The sequence below is a fragment of the Symphalangus syndactylus genome, chromosome 19 (assembly GCF_028878055.3).
Source record: "Symphalangus syndactylus isolate Jambi chromosome 19, NHGRI_mSymSyn1-v2.1_pri, whole genome shotgun sequence".
NCBI classification, from domain to species: domain Eukaryota; kingdom Metazoa; phylum Chordata; class Mammalia; order Primates; family Hylobatidae; genus Symphalangus; species Symphalangus syndactylus.
The window spans coordinates 36,720,823-36,737,578 of NC_072434.2; the positions used below are offsets into that span (position 1 = coordinate 36,720,823).

Here is a 16,756-nt window from a genome sequence, read left to right on the forward strand (position 1 = left end):
CACTTTAGGGGTACATGCATCTGGTAACAGTATTGGGGAAAGAACTGTGAGTTTTGGCACAGATAGACAATGTCGATAAAAACCATTCCTCCACCAGCTCTCACCATAGACTGTTAGCTGCACTTTCCTTTTGGCATAGCCGGCTGCGTTGGTGGCGGTGCAGACATACTCCCCACTCTCCTCTCCTCCAGGTGACACCACATACAGACTGCCATCAGCCCCTGCTGAAAACTTAGCACTGCTGGTTGAAATCCGCTCTCCTTTCTGCAAAACACAGCAAAACTCAAAGGGTTTTTTTTGTTTGTTTGTTTAAGATCACAAAAGAGTGACAATGTCTGGAAGAGGAATAGAGAGAAAAAAACATCTCCAAGAGGAGAATAGAGTAAATTTTAAAATGCTAACTTGAAAAAAGTTATTTATGAGAAAAATTAGACAAATAAAAGTACTAAAAGTGGGCCAGGCACGGTGGCTCACGCCTGTACTCCCAGCACTTTGGGAGGCCAAGGCGGGCAGATCACGAGGTCAGGAGATCGAGATCACAGTGAAACCCCGTCTCTACTAAAAATACAAAAAATTAGCCAGGTGAGGTGGCAGGCACCTGTAGTCCCAGCTACTCGGGAGGCTGAGGCAGGAGAATGGCATGAACCCGGGAGGCAGAACTTGCAGTGAGCCAAGATCGCACCACTGCACTCCAGCCTGTGTGACAGAGTGAGACTCCGTCTCAAAAAAAATAAAACAAAAAAAAGTACGAAAAGTGATATTTCTCCATACCAAATCATGTCGTCTTCATTCCAGAGCTACTTAAGAAGGCAGAGAACAGTAATGATAAGGATGGTACAGTGAATGCTTATGCTATGCCAGGCTCTGTTTCAAGCACTTTACCTGAATCAACCATTTTAACACTCACAACAATCTTATGAGTAGCAACTACCACAACCCTTATTTTGCAGTTTAGAGTATCAAAGCATGGGAGAGGGGAGTAGAGTAATTTGCCAAAGATCACAAAGCCCATCAGTGGTAGAGCTGGGGTTCAAATCCAGCAGCGAGGCTCTAGAGCCCAACTTCTCAACTACCCTCTGCTTGGCCACAGCACAAAGGTCAACCTGGAAATATTTCACTTTTACATTTTCCTTAAAATGCATTAAACTTCTACTCAGTGCTAGGTACTGCGCAGTTCAGGGATTAGCTTCACTGCTGTGACTTTTCTGTCCAGAATAATTTTTTTTAAAAGCTAACCTTTTAATTTCTTTACAAATGTCAACACCAACTTCTCCATATTTCAGAGATTTTTAGACAGATAAAACTAGATGGTATGGCAAAACACTAGTAGTGCTAATTATACAAATGCCATACTTCATTAGCATGTCATTACATTTGCTGGGTTCAAATTCATTTACAGAAAATGTGCCATCTTTGTGGCTGTTCAAGGATGAAAGGACTTCCTCAGGAAATGGGCTTTTCTTTACTGCAAGAATACAAGTAAAAACTGAACAACATGACAAGGATATAGAGGGGAATAAATTAGTTTGTGTATGTGTCTTACAATTTTTAGTCATACATAGAATTTGTGACTATACCATAGAACTTTATAAATAGGAAAATCCATGCAGTCATATCATTTAGAAGGAACCTTAAAAGATCTTTAGTGAAATCACCTACTTGAGACTTGAACGGTATTAGCAACATTACAGTGAACACGTCCATAGCATAGCCGGTGTGCTGGGAACTTTTCTAAGCACTTTACATCTTGTACTCGTAGCAGATCCTTTTTTACCCCATGCCACATCCCTAAGCCCTCTTCCCTCTTAATTTCAGCGCAGCTCTAGTGGACAGCTCCACATGCGCCACCAGGGTCATCCTTCTTGCACCTAAGTTTTTCGTTTTTTGTTTTTTTTTCTGGACCAGGGCTTTATCCAAAGCCCCAGAAGGCCACAGCCAGCAAGTGCAGCAGTGTAAGCTTCTCTGGGGAGTGGAGGGAATATGTCATGTATAAATGCCCAACTTCCTGTCCATCAGAGGGAGCCTTCTGAGGTGCATCTAAATGGTTTCTTGGAGGCTTCCTAGCACATAGGAAACACTTTATTAACTTATCTTCTTTCGATGCCTCACTCCCCCAGCCCCCTGCTCAAGACTGGGGATAACTTGCAGGTGAACTTCACACTCTGCTCTTCAGGAAATATGACTAGATGTATGATTTACCTTGGACCAGATGACAGATGGTTTGGGAATTCCACTTGCTTTGCACGGTAAAGTTACTGGAATGCCTTCAATTGTACTGAGTATCTGCTGCCCATGCTGAATGGTTGGCAGAACTGAAAAGGTAAGTAGGATTTGGAATCTGAGCACCTGTTCTTCCATTTAACAGCATCTATTTAAAGTTGAACATTTTCATTACAACATTAATGTTTGTAAAAATGAGCAATTGCAATTATTTCACATTTTCTGATAAAAAGGTAGGATAATCTCTGTAAAGGAGTGTGCTAGACAAAGACAATAAAGTAGTTATGATCTGAAAAATGAAATAAAACTTAAAATCAAATAGTAAGTGATGTCTAATAAGCTGACTTTCCTAACAAAAATAAGAGAGGACTGAAGAAAATTCATTTTTTTGCTGGAAACCCAAGATAGAATTGCACTCTAAGAGCTATATCTATATCTCCAATCACTGTCCTTTATTCATTAAGCTGCAATAAGCTGACATAAGCCTACATTCAGAGAAATGGGCTGTTTAACCACTACATATTAAATACCTATCTATACTCAGGAATCACTTAGTGAGCTACTACATTTAACCTAGATAAAAAGATTTGTTTGGTTAAGAAGAATTCATTGGTAAAACTCAAATCTTAAGAGATTTTTATTTTATTTATTTATTTATTTATTTATTTATTTATTTATTTATTTATTTTTTGAGACAGGGTCTCGCTGTGTTACCCAGGCTGGTCTTGAACTCCTGGGCTCACGCGATCCTCCTGCCACAGCCTCCCAAAGTGCTGGGATTACAGGCATAAGCCACCACGCCCAGCCAAGTCTTTTACATTTAAAAGACTAAAAGGATTCTAAGTCAATATTTTTCAGTAAGAAGAATAACATACCTTTGACTTTAGAAAACAACTGAAGAATTAACACGAGTAGAAGCAAAAGGAAAAGGAAGAAGGTTAATCCCTCCATTCTGTGTAAATCATAATCAGAACCAACTCTCACAAACAGAAATTATCAATACTCAATGTTGTCAAAATGGTGATTTTGATTAAAGAAGCTTGCATATATGAAAGTTCCTAACACAGTAAGAAGAAGACAATAAAAGCCCAATCTATAACAGGCATTTCCTTTCCATCCTCTGGAAAGATGAGACTGGAACTGCTCCCAGGAGCTCAATCACTCATCATTTCTCTTCCTTAAAATCAGATTTTTCAAGGATTATCATAACTACTCCGGAGAAGATTTTTAGAACTGGAGACACCAGAAACCTCAGTGCAAAAAAATTTCTTGGAAGGCTTAGATTAGATATGCTACATACTCATATTTTCCTATGGCTGGGTTTACTCTTTAGATAATTTCTTCTTAAGGAATTGGCAGCAAATCCCCAGCCCTAAACAACAATGCCAGGCTACTCTCTAAAGCAAGAAATTTAATTTTCAGAATCATCATGGAATATTCATCTTTCAACTATGCTGTCAATTTGTGGCAACATGGAATAAGCCATTTTGATACAAACATATTGAGTTTAACAGCAAAAAAGAAAAGTGGCAAATTTAGGCAACAGTTTTGAAATCTGATGACATTTGGGTGTGGAAGAGAAGTTTCTTTTCAGATTGTCAATCTATACAAACCAATATGACAATTAAACTGTTTTGTCATTTTAATTTACATTCATACTTGTATTCATTCATTATTTTAAGAATTTGATTGAGAGCCTTTAATGAATATTCTTAAAAATGCAGACACAGAATGATGAAGGAACGGCACTGCTAATTAACATAAATACAGAGGTATAGAGAGCTGCTAGGCTGCATCACGTCCTTCTGCTAAATGTCTGCTAGACTTAGTTAATGCCAAATGGCTGCACTAATTTTTTAACTCTATGGACTAAATTAGTTACTCATTTTGGACTAAAATGGACCAATGAATGTTGTGAAATGATCTCTTAAATTTTAATGTTAAAACAATACACCATATCATTAGTTTGTCTGTATCCTTGCCCCTCTGATAGGAAAGACATCATAATTAATCTTGTCATTTTTTTCACCCAAGTGAAAATTCAGCCTCAGAATCCTATTCAACACAATATTCTAGGCAGTCACTAGAAGCCAAAGAGAGATAACGTGAGGGCATTCCTACACTAGATTCTCAAACTAGTCTATAAGCACTGTTCAAGAAATCTATGGTCTGGTCTTCTTGAAAAATAATTACACAACCATATCCAATCTGTCAGTATGCATTTATTCCTCTAAGTTATAACTAATTTAGTGTTGCTTTAGTATTCCTTCAAAATAATATTTCTCCAAGAATATCTAAGGTTATGTGGTGGATACTTAAAGTAAAACTGAGAAAGGTGGAAGAGGCTGTTTAAGAGAAGCAGACATAACAAAAGAAAATGGCCTGCATTCAGTCTATTTGTCTATTGTCAATAGACCAAACAAAATTGGAAAACTACTGGACTCTCCAATTCACACTCTAAATAACGAATAAATCAACTACTAAAAATAAGTATTTTGTAGTACTTTCTTCCCTCAGATATTCAGCTCTGGACACAAAGCTATTTTTAATGCAATATTTTTTTTTGGTTTTTTGTTTTTTTTAAAAAAAGCAATGTTGCAGAGTCTTCAAAGGAAGTATACAAAAAAGTTATGACAATTTCTTAATCTATGAAGCTGTCAATTATTGAGATGTAAAAAGCTGGTTACTGTTAGTCACAAAGGGAAAAAGATTGCTTCTGGATTTTCTTATTTGTGACCTTTAAGTTATTTAACATGCAAGAAGATTGTTTGGAGCACATTTGGTGACCTTTAGAAAAGTTTAGGTCATTTCTAGCTTAAGCACAAAGGGGCCATTAGTAAGGACATGCTGGTTGCACAATCCAAAAAGAAAAGGCAATCTGGAGGGTATAATGAGTTCAGCTTGTCTGAAATTAAAATGTATTTTTAAACATAATTCTTTGAGAGCCGAGGTCACTTTTAACAATTAAGAAACCACTTACAAAAGCCCTTGGCCAGACTCAGCTGGTAACTCCCAAGAATGTCTTTTTGTGTACATAAAAAAAGGGAAATCTGGAAACAACATTAACAATGTAGATATTGTTCAAGAAATAAGAAATAACAATTAAGAGAGATATCTAACTGTAATTAGAGGAACAGAGTTATTTGATTAAAATATAGGAACAACGACTTTGAACACAGTTTGGAAACAATAACATTGGGTGTGTCTCTTACCATGCACAACCACAGAGGTAGTTTTGTTACTGGTCCCAGCGACGTTACTGGCCACACAAGTGTATTCACCACCATCCTGAAGCTGAACTCTTTCAATATGGAGGCTCCCATCGCTGCGCATAGTGATGTAAGGATTTTGGAGCAACTTAAAGGACAAAAAAAGGTAATTTTTATCTAAAAAGAAAGGATTTGTGAGAGTCAAAAATGAATCTGCTTTTTTTTCCCCGATCGGGTTACTAAAAGTCTATAAACAAAATATTTTAATGTCCTTAAGTGAAGAATGATGAGCATAAATGTTACCAAGAGTGTGATTGTACAATTTAATCATGATATACCTCCAAATATTATACCTATTAATATTTATCAGAGAGTTAAGCACAAGCTAAAAAAAGAAAGATACAGACATGACTTGTTTAATGTTCCTGTAAATTTTGTCATCACTCAAAACCCAAATGTCACTATAATTTTTACTTTTGGCTTAAATTGTTCTTTTCCAAGAAGGCCTTATTACCACTAGGAAGCCATTTGATATTTTTATTTTGGCACATAGGCACTTACTCATGCCAAGGGAGAAGGACTTAGCCTCAACACCCACCCTTGTTAGGTAACAGATGCAAATATTAGTGGAAAATATGTGATATATGAATTGTGTCAGGGAGGGCTGGTAATATTTTCAGTTAAGAATGATCACCTCTAAATCTGTATCATCCATCCACACTGCATATAAGATACTTGTGTGCCCAAATACTATCATTCTACAAGGGCATTTATTTTTAAGTAAGGTTTGCTAATTTTTCTCAGGTTTTTATGCAAATATGAAATTTTACATCTTCTTAGATGGAGTCAATTCACTTTTTATTTTATTTTATTTTTTTTTTTTGAGACAGAATCTTGCTCTGTCACCCAGGCTGGAGTGCAGTGGCACGATCTCGGTTCACTGCAACCTCCGCCCCCTGGGTTCAGCATATTCACTTTTAATCAGTACTTCGAGAAGAAAGTGAGTCCCAATATTCTGGAAAATGGAAAGAAAAATGCTCTGAACCAGAAGAAAATTTATTGCCATAGATAATTTACAGAAAAAGTTTCACAGAACTGTAAACATTTTTCACATCCTTTCATAAAAAAAATTTTATACTGAAAAACAATGACTATATATCTACATTTTTATATAGGTCATAATGAAAGGTATGTTTAAAGTTAATAATAATAAAGATTGATATATAAAATGGAAGAATTTTATGGGAATATTAACATTTAATAATGTACTACAAAGAAGAGCAGAAAAATATTTAAGTGCAATGAAAATAACAATACTTGCTTCAGTTCTTCTATATTCTGAAAAAAGTTCACTAGTGACACTGAATTTAATATAAAATTATGAAAATTATAACACTATTTCTCCATTTTATTAATGCCAAAATAATGTGAATAACAAAAATATGTCAATAATAAAGAAAAGCTTTGGTATACTTACAAAAACATATTTTTGTATATTTATTAAATTGATACTTTTGGTGATTGGAATACATTACTTCTAACTCAAGAAAATTAGGAATCTGGGCCAGGTGTGGTGGTTCACACCTGTAATCTCAGCACTTTGAGAGGCCGAGGTGGATGGATCACTTGAGGTCAGGAGTTTGAGACCAGCCTGGCCAACATGGTGAAACCCCATCTCTGCTAAAAAATACAAAAATTAGCTAGGCATGGTAGCAGTCACCTGTAATCCTGCTACTCTGGAGGCTGAGGCATGAGAATCCCTTGAACCTGGGAAGCAGAGGTTGCAGTGAGCCTAGATCCCACCACTGCACTCCAGCCTAGACGACAGAACGAAACTCTGTCTCAAAGAAAAAAAATAAATAAAAGAAAATTAGGAGTGTGAATGCATGCATTTAAAATGTTCTTACCATAGCTGAATTCTTAATCCACCGACGTTCTGGAATGGGATTTCCAGCTAACAGAGTACAGGGCAAAGTAAGCTGCTGTCCTTCAATAACATTGGACACTGAAGGGCTGATTCCAATAAGTGGAGCAACTAAATCAAGAAAGAGCACAGGCACTTTCAACTCCATTTCACCCAAAAGAAAGGTAAACCACTTTACAGGCCCCAAAGACTATTAGTTATGCTATAAAAATTTGAGTTTTCAGAAACAAAATATTTACATGAAAATGGGTGTGATTTTGAAAGTAAAAATTAAAGTCTCCTTCTAAGTAGGGGGAATGCAAAAGGACAGGTAATACATTACCGTAGAAGTAAAGAAGGTAAAAGAGAATGCTTATGGCATGGAAGGCCTGAAATGTCAAGCCAAGATATTTGCAATGTATTCAGTAGACAAATGGAGAGTAACTGAAAGCATTTATAAGTGGAAAAGTCGAATCATTGGGGAAATATTAATCTGAAAACTATAAGTACGCTGGAAGAAATGGGACCAATAAGGATGCTGTTGTAATAGCTCAAGCAAATAATACGAGGTTGACTCTCTTAGATGGAATGATAAAGGAGTATTGTAAATATGCCCTTCTCTAAAAATTAATGAATAAATTTAACATAAAGTAAAATCCCTAAGAGTAGTTTTACTTGGAAAATGTATATGTAGACAAATGAAGACATATTTTAAAAACTGTGTAAAAGGGTATTAATCAGAACCATGTACTGACAGATATAAAAATCACATTAAATGTTATAATAATTTAAGCAATGTAGTACTATTTCAGAAATAGAATTCTAAGGAATAGACATGGGGACATAAACTTACTATGTGATCAGATGGGTATTTTAGTCAGTGGGAAGAGAATATTCAATAATAGATATTGCATCAAATGTCTTACTACTTGGAAATAAATGATATTATATTTTTACCTATCATACACAAAAATAATTCCACGTTGACTAAAATAACAAATGTAAAAAAGGAATCGGAAAAGACCACAACTCTAATATGTGTGGGTGTGTGGGTGTGTGTGTGTGTGTGTGTGTGCATGTGTGTATTCATATTTAGATTTAAAACAATTTATTTAAATTGCCCTTCATTTTGGAGCAGATAATCTCTAAGGTTATTTCCAGGACTAACATTCTAAGAAATATGAAATGTGGCAGGGAAGGGAAGGCTGGTCTAGTAACCAGTCATTTATCTTTTTTTTTTTTTTTTTAAGTGGCACAGGCGAGAGATGACATAGTAAAAGAAGTCTGATGATTTTGAAGACCATGGTATGTAGACATTCGATTGATCTTACCAAGTCCGGTCACTGTTATTGTTGTCTCTGACTGGATCTTTCCAAACTGGTTTTCAGCTTCACAAATATAGGTTCCTTTATCACTTGCCCATAAATCTAAAAGGAAGAACTCATTTACTCATCTAATACCATCTATGGAGCATTAACTATGTGCCAGAAACAGTGCTGAGATCTGTGGATAGAAAGTGTGCACTGCCTTCTGGTAGAAGAAGGGACATACACAGAAACCAGCCGTCACACCACAGTGAAATAAGTGCTAACAAAGAGTTCCAGACAGTGAGCTCTGGAAGCAGAGACAGAAGTGACTGCATGAAAGGCAATTGGAGAAGGATTCACACTGAGGTAATATCTGAGTGAGTAGAATAGAGGAAGGGCAGTCCAAATCTAATAGGTTACAAAGGCAAGAGCATGACTAGAAAAATCATGGCCTGTACAAAGAATGGAAAGCTGCACCATCAATGGGCTCTGCACCACCACCCTGTTAGAAGTTTGCAGGGGAGATTTTTTGGTTGATGCAATGACTGGGGAAGTCTGCTGGCATTCAGTGGGTAAAAACTAGAGAGGTGAAACATGGGGCAGATTCGCAAAGAAATAATTATCCCAAGTCCAGCATGACTTTGAAGCTCCCACTGAAATGTGTGTATTTCATAACTTTGTTTTTAACTACATAAGTCTGCAACCTAATTCTGTATGTGCAGAAGAAAGACAGAACTTTAGTAATAATTGCACATCATCTTAGAAAATCACTTCACCAGCTTGGAGTTTTTGAGTCATCAATCCTATACTCCTGCATGAGTCTGCATTTGAGCTATTGAATTCATAATGATGCCAAATAAATGTATCTTCATATTGTGTAGATGATGCCAGAGTATTTACATATTGAAATATGCATTATTTTAATATAAATTACTTTCCCTCATTTTTCATTTGTATGTGTTAGATATTAAAATAATTTTTATTATGTAGTTAGATCAAATACATAGAATTTTTTAAGATAATAAAATGATATTTCAAAATATTTGTAATTATAGAGGGTATTGGAGCCATGAGGATGGGGACTACTGAGTTATAGGTTGTGTGGGGATAGTCAGGAGCCTGAAGTTGAAGAGGTGGGCTGGTACATTCTCAAGAGTATGGTTTTGTCTTGTGAGCAATCAGGAAGGAAGGAGAGGATTTTAAATAGGGGAATGGGTGTAATCTTGTAAATATATGAACCAAAATAAGCGGTTTAATCTATTGATAAAATTTGAACAGAGAAAAGTGCAGCTTTCCAGCATCAATAGTCCCATACTATCTCAGATAAAGAACCATGACAAAGTTTCTACTCCTCTGCTAACCATATGCATCTAATTGTAGAACTGCATCTGGTAAACTGAGGCAGCATCCACTCTAAATATCAAACATTCATTTGGAAATAAAAATTCAGCAAACCACCCAATTAATAAATCATACATTAGTTCTAACCAGGATATTTTTCATATTATGAATTATTGGGCTAATTTGTGTAGAAATACAACATACCATGAGAATCAAGTTTCTAATTACTAATTTCCTTCCAGACAATTTAATTTTGACAATTAGGCAACTGTTGCTCAAAATATTGAGCTCTTTTATTCTTTCTTTTATTTCGTCTCCTTTAATCAATTTGTTTTCAGGTCTCACTTTTTATCAACAACTGTGTTGTTTCTCATCATCACTCTTTGAGCTTTTCAATGTTCCCTTTCTCTCATCTCTCTTCCTATCTTGTAGCGGTGTTCTGAAACAGTACTTTCATGTACCTTTTCCTGACTATCAAACTTGGAATGGGGATGTCTAACTTCTAGCTCATCAAATCCATTTTTTCACCTGGACATTCAAGTCATGCACAATCTGACCCAATCTGATGTGTACTTCCCAGTAGCTCCTTTTATGGGCATCCACTCAGAGAATGGACTGCAAACTATCCGAGTGAGGGACCCTATATCTGACTCTGTCCACCATAGAGCTCACCACAGAGCTGAACACTGAAGCACTTGTTATTAGACAATTTAATTTATATCTGGAAGTTTAAGTGGCCAATGTACATTTAGTATTGTTAATAAACTTGGGCCAGGCATGGTGGTTCATGACTGTAATCCTAGTACTTTGGGAAGACGATGTGGGTGGATCATTTGAGGTCAAGAATTCGAGACCAGCCTGGCCAACGTGGTAAAACCCCATCTCTACCAAAAATACAAAAATTAGCTGGATGTGGTGGTTCACACCTATAATCCCAGCTACTCAGGAGGCTGAAGCAGGAGAATTGCTTGAACCTGCGAGGTGGAGTTTGCAGTGGGCCGAGTTCATGCCACTGCACTCCAGCCTGGGCAACAGAATGAGAACCTGTACCCACCTAAAATATAAAAATAAAAATAATTAAAATAATTAACTTAGCAGTAACTGATTGAAAGCTTTCTATAAAATACCCCAAACATCCCATTATTTTTAAAAATGCAATTATCTAAATGCTCTTCCTCCTCTGAAAACACCATGCAATTATTCTTAGCATTATTTGAAAAAATAGAAGGTGCTTCCAAATATCTGAATACTGAATGGCTTATAAAATTTTTAGATAAGAAAGTATTTGACTTTTGTGGTGGTGGCAGGGATCTTTTGCTTCAGGTGGATACAGCTTTTAATAAAGGAGTTTCCAAAGCTTCCCTATGTTGTTATGTACTGTTCAAGAAAATAAATAAAGTTAACTAATAGTAATATTTTATCTTTCTATACAACAATTGTTACAAGAATCAAGGTAATGTGACCACTTAATCTATGTAGAGGCTCAGGTGACTCTATTTGCAATAAGAAATGGTAAGGTATGAAGAAGTCATATTGTTTCATAAGCCCTTATGATAAATTAATGACATACATTTGAATAAAATATAACTCATTTATGACAATTCCCAAATATAAAATGCCAGTACTATCTCAAAGTAAAATGCAATGAACATAAAATGTGTTGGCATGATTAATATACTATTTTAAATAGCAATACCTATGTATAAAACATAAATGTATAACATAAAAGTACATATTCGTACAAAATATATTTCCTTCAACCTACTTAAAATAAAGAGAGCTCCTGTTCTTAGTTGGCTGATGGAACTAACTGAAAAAGGTCTTGAGAAAATCGGCATGTTGTCTAATCTTCGCCATTTGATTGTTGGTTCTGGATAACCCTGAACGTAACAAAGTAATGTCACATTTGAGCCAATTTCCATAGACACGTCAGCAGGTTCTTGTATGAAAACTGGAGGTGCTGGAAGACATTACAAACAACAAAAAAGTCATTGGTATATTATACAGGCATATTAAACATAAACTTAAATATTAAACTGTCAAATCATTGAATTTGAATTATTGTTCATATTATATTGTAAATTTACCCCGTTGATATTCCTCTCTTACGTAAAAACAGTGGGTGTTTCTTTTTTGCTTTATAAATGAAGAGAGACACTTAGAAGCCCAACCATTTCCTTAAGGTGATAGATGATTAAAAAGCGTGGGACTTCAAATTATAATTACCTTAAATAAAGAGAATCTTTCATTCTAAAAATTTGTTTTCAATTTTAGTTTATGTCAAATTGCTCGAACTTTAAGACTATCTTATAAATAAGTTGGCCTTATAATAAGATATTTTTGACACTTTCCATAACTTACTCCTTTGGTTGAATTTTTAAATTAATTTATACCAGAGTTCATTCTTCCATAATCACTATATAACAAGTTAACACTATTTACTCCTAAATTATATCCTTGTTCAACATCATATTCTTGCTTCTCATACCTTTCACATTTTTGAATTAGAGAAATTTAAATTTGAGAATAAATAATACAAATAACAGAATGTAGTATTTGATAAAAAGAGAATAGGAAGAGTTTAATATCTTAGAATTAAGAAATGATTCAGAAACTATAAAAAATTATAGATAAGAGGTTACAGATATCCACATAATTCAGGCAACCACAGAGTTCAGGGAGGAAGACATAGAAATACATCAGAGGCACATCTTGGAAAACATAGAAATCCTGTCAGCAGGGTTCAAATAGATGAGGCTCTCAACACATCCTGGAAACTTATGCGCGATGAGACATCAGGCAAGGAGAAATATACAGGGTACTTTTGGAGGCAATGGATGAAACCTGCTCATATAGGCTCTAAGAGGTGTACCCTAGGGAAAGCTCCTTGATAAAGTCAAGGTTAAATCTTGGTTAGAAATGATAATTATCACTTATAGAGTCAGAGGTTGTGTTAAGTGCTATCCATTAATTATCTCATTTAATCTTCACAATATCTCTATGGAGTAAGTATTGTTATTACTCTGATTTTATAGATGAAGAAACTGAAACACAGATAGTTAATTTGCTAAGTGTCACATGGAGTTGAATTATGGAAGCAGGATTAAAAGCCAAGTCCATTCAACTTTGGAGTCACCATTGTTTGTGATTATATTAACTTCCCCTTTTCTATGGGTTCTCACAACTGCTCATAGTCATACTAGTTAGCAGGCTCATAAATATTCCTACAGAGATCACTTTTCTTCCCATGGGAATTCTGGAGTTGATGTACAGTTGTCTCTCAAGCAGCATTAGTGGTTTTTAGTATAGGTTAAAGAACCTCCTCCATCTTTGCAGCCTCATCTCCTATTATTTCCCTTTATAAATGTTACTACCTGGGCAATCAGCATCCCTTGTTCTTCTCCAAACAAGGACTGACCTTTCTCATATCGGTACCTTGTTATTACCATCTCCCATAAATGTAATGTCTGCTATTGATCTCTGGCTGTTGAAATATTGGCAATCTTTTAATCTGGTTTAAAAGGCCCCTCCTCTATGATGCCATCTCTTACCAGTTGAGATGAGCATGATTTCTTCCCTCTCTAAAGTTTCAGAGAACTCACTCTCTACCATTCTCATAGCAATCACCACTTTCAACCTGTTGTTAGATTATGTTTGTTTTTTATTTCCTAGAGAGTTTATATTTGTAACCATATTTTTATCCTTTACAGCAGCTAACATAGTACTTTGTGCATTATTCATGGCCACTGGATATTTGTGAATGAATTTTTGTAATCAGTATGACAACACTTCAGTAATAACTCAGTGTGTGTTTGTGTGTGTGTGTGTGTGTGTGTGTGTGTGTCTGGTGCATGTGTGTGTCTGGTGCATAAGTGTGTGTAGCAACTTTGACCCGGTACATTGAACTTTCACATGGCAATTTCAGAAGCCCTCTTATTTATTTATTGAACCTAAACAAAATTAAATTAGGTTAAATACCACAATTGAACAATATGTTTTTATAAATAAATGGTGTATCAGTGTTTAGATTTTTCTTAATCCATCTATAATGGAAATTTGACTTATAAAAATAATAGGCAAAATAAACATATTTTAAACATAGTTAATAGAATAGCTCATAGCTTGCTTATTCTAAGTGATACGGTTTGGATCTGTGTCCCTGCCCAAATCTCATGTTGAATTGTAATCCCCAATTTTGGAGGAGGGGCCTGGTGGGAGGTGATTGGATCACGGGGGCAGATTGCCCCCTTGCTGTTCTCGGGATAGTGAGTGAATTCTCACGAGATCTGGTGATCTAAAAGTGTGTAGCACCTCCCCCTTTGCTCTCTTCCTTCTGCTCTGGCTATGTAAGATGTGCCTGCTTCCCTTTTGCCTTCTGCCATGATTATAAGTTTCCTGAGTCTTCCCTAGCCATGCTTTCTGTAGAGCCTGCAGAACAGTGAGCCAATTAAACCTATTTTCTTCATAAATTACCCAGTCTTTGGGATTTCTTTATAGCAGTGTGAGAACGGACGAATACACGAAGTCTCTAAGACCCAGTTACTTTTCTCTGGATAAATGGAAATCATTTATTCTAAAGCAGGTGGCTGTTCCAAAAAATGGAAGTTAAGTTTAAAAGTTTCTGGATATGTTAGGCTCAGAGTATGGGCAGGTAAATGCGGTGATGGACAGAAAACAAATTCCAGAACAGCACAAAGATATGCAGAAGCCTGGAATCAACCAACTACTAGGAAGAATACCCAGTTTACTGACACATTACAACACAGGCATCAGTGAAAATGAAGGCAGATTTCAATTTTCAGAACTAAGGAAGCCAAGAACAAACTGGAATAAAAAAGGATAAGCAAACCTCAACCTGTACCAACAAAACTCAATTAAGACAGGAGAAGTCATCCATTGTAAAGCAGCTTTGAGAACAGCATTATGCGTAAAACAAGCACAAGGTCAAAGAATATATGTACTGGTATCACAGAACAAGGCAAATGAGAATACCAGGCAGTAGGTAAGCAGCCAAGGTAGCATCAATGGCAAGCAAACCTCAAAAATGAAGCAACTCCTAATACAGCGAAGAAGCTTTTTAAATACTTCCTACTCCTGAATGTAGCCAACATGAACTCCAAGTGAATTACAGTGAGTAAATGGTAAATACATTAATGAAACTATGGGGAAGAAGAACAGCAGTGAGTGTAGTACGGTGCACGGTGCTTCTACAGAGGAGGCTGTTTGCTTAGAGAGGTGAAGAGCACACTAAGTGGCTTCAAATGGCAACTCCAAGCTTGAGAAAATTATTTTACCTCCTCCAGTTAAAATATTCCCATGAACAAAAAAGGCATAATAACATTTCCTATCTCATGTTGTTAAAAGAGATGATCTTTATTAATCATTTAGTATATAATAATCACTCAGATATAAACTCTCATTAAACATATTATAGAGTTAACTTATTAAATCTCAACTGGAGTTGAATATATCTACGGTTAATTTCTGTGGTTAGTTTAATGTATCTATGGTTAATTTCAATTTTGGCTTCTTCATAGAGTCTGTTAGGATGATGTTTGATCCTCTGAGATTCTAAGTATTTGTTTGCAAGCATCTTGAGATCTGCACAGGGTTAATGCCACAGTATAACTTTGCTGTAACTTACATATAGATATGGCTGTGTACACACATTATTCTGCAAATATAAAAATCACAAACAGATTGACCATCTTGCTGCAAAAATTATTCCATAAAATTATTCTAGTTCCCTTAGGGAAAATTAAATATATATATACTCCATATGGTGGCTCTTGCATTATTTTAGTCAGAGATTTTCGTTCCTAAAATGACTGGACACATTGTTTTGGTTCCACCAAACCACAAAGCATGAAACCACAGTCTAAGACTCAAACCCTGTGTGGTATGGAATGCTACAAATAAAATCACTGCCAAGCCAACTTTTTGTTTGATGTAGCCAGTCCTCTTTCCTTCCAAATGACTTCACAATCCACTATCCCTTTTTACAAAGGATAAAAATCATTGGTAACTTTCCCTGTTGACCTGAAATGTCCATGTTAAAACCATGATAATAAGTAATAGGAAAAAGGGCACTCACTACAAGAAGCTAGAACTCAAAAATCATATTAAATAGGCTTTTCATTATTTTTTGATCTAGTATTGTTGATATGAAGTAATATGCCCACAAAAACAATATGAGAGTTCAAATAGCTAAATGATATGGATAAAAGCATGTTTTTCTTCCTAAGTCATAAGCTACTTAAATTTATGCCCAATAGTTTTGGAACTCAAATGAACAATTTTATGCACTACTAAGCTTAATACTTAATTTGTCTCAAGCCCTTTCTTTAAAAAGTTAAGCTGAAACAGTGATTTTCACATTAAAATCCCAATGCTTAATCTTAAATACTAAGCTGCTATTACATAGGCATTTCCATATGACTTTTCAAGGTTCAAAGAATCAAAATGACCACTTAATTTGTGAAGTTAATATTCATTTACATGATACATGTTTCATTAAACAGCTTTAGGGGAACAGCAGTTAACAGCTGATATGCTGGGTGTACGTTATGATGATGTCTCGTTTTATCTTTACAACCAACCAGTGAGGTAGGTACCATTTAGATCATTATTTTATAGATGAGGAAAGTTTAGGCAGAAAACCCATTCTCAGTCAGAGTCCACCATTTACTTAACCACTACATGAGTTCTGGGGAAAGTTTTGATTTGATGTGTGTTTACCTTTAAACCTAATAGTGATAACTATAATTATCACTACA

At 35.6% G+C, this 16,756-nt stretch overlaps 1 protein-coding gene across 1 annotated transcript in view; it reads right to left on the minus strand.

The window, feature by feature from the left end:
• The window catches only part of HMCN1 (hemicentin 1), a 438,669-nt gene that overhangs the window by 201,107 nt on the left and 220,806 nt on the right, over positions 1–16,756 (minus strand). Inside the window, exons 16-21 of the mRNA XM_055234444.1 lie at positions 11,746–11,940; positions 8,664–8,759; positions 7,337–7,464; positions 5,433–5,577; positions 2,200–2,312; positions 105–264 (exon numbers count right to left, since the gene is read on the minus strand). Coding sequence (XP_055090419.1) covers positions 105–264; positions 2,200–2,312; positions 5,433–5,577; positions 7,337–7,464; positions 8,664–8,759; positions 11,746–11,940 — 837 coding nt within the window. The remainder of the gene's footprint in view (positions 1–104; positions 265–2,199; positions 2,313–5,432; positions 5,578–7,336; positions 7,465–8,663; positions 8,760–11,745; positions 11,941–16,756) is intronic.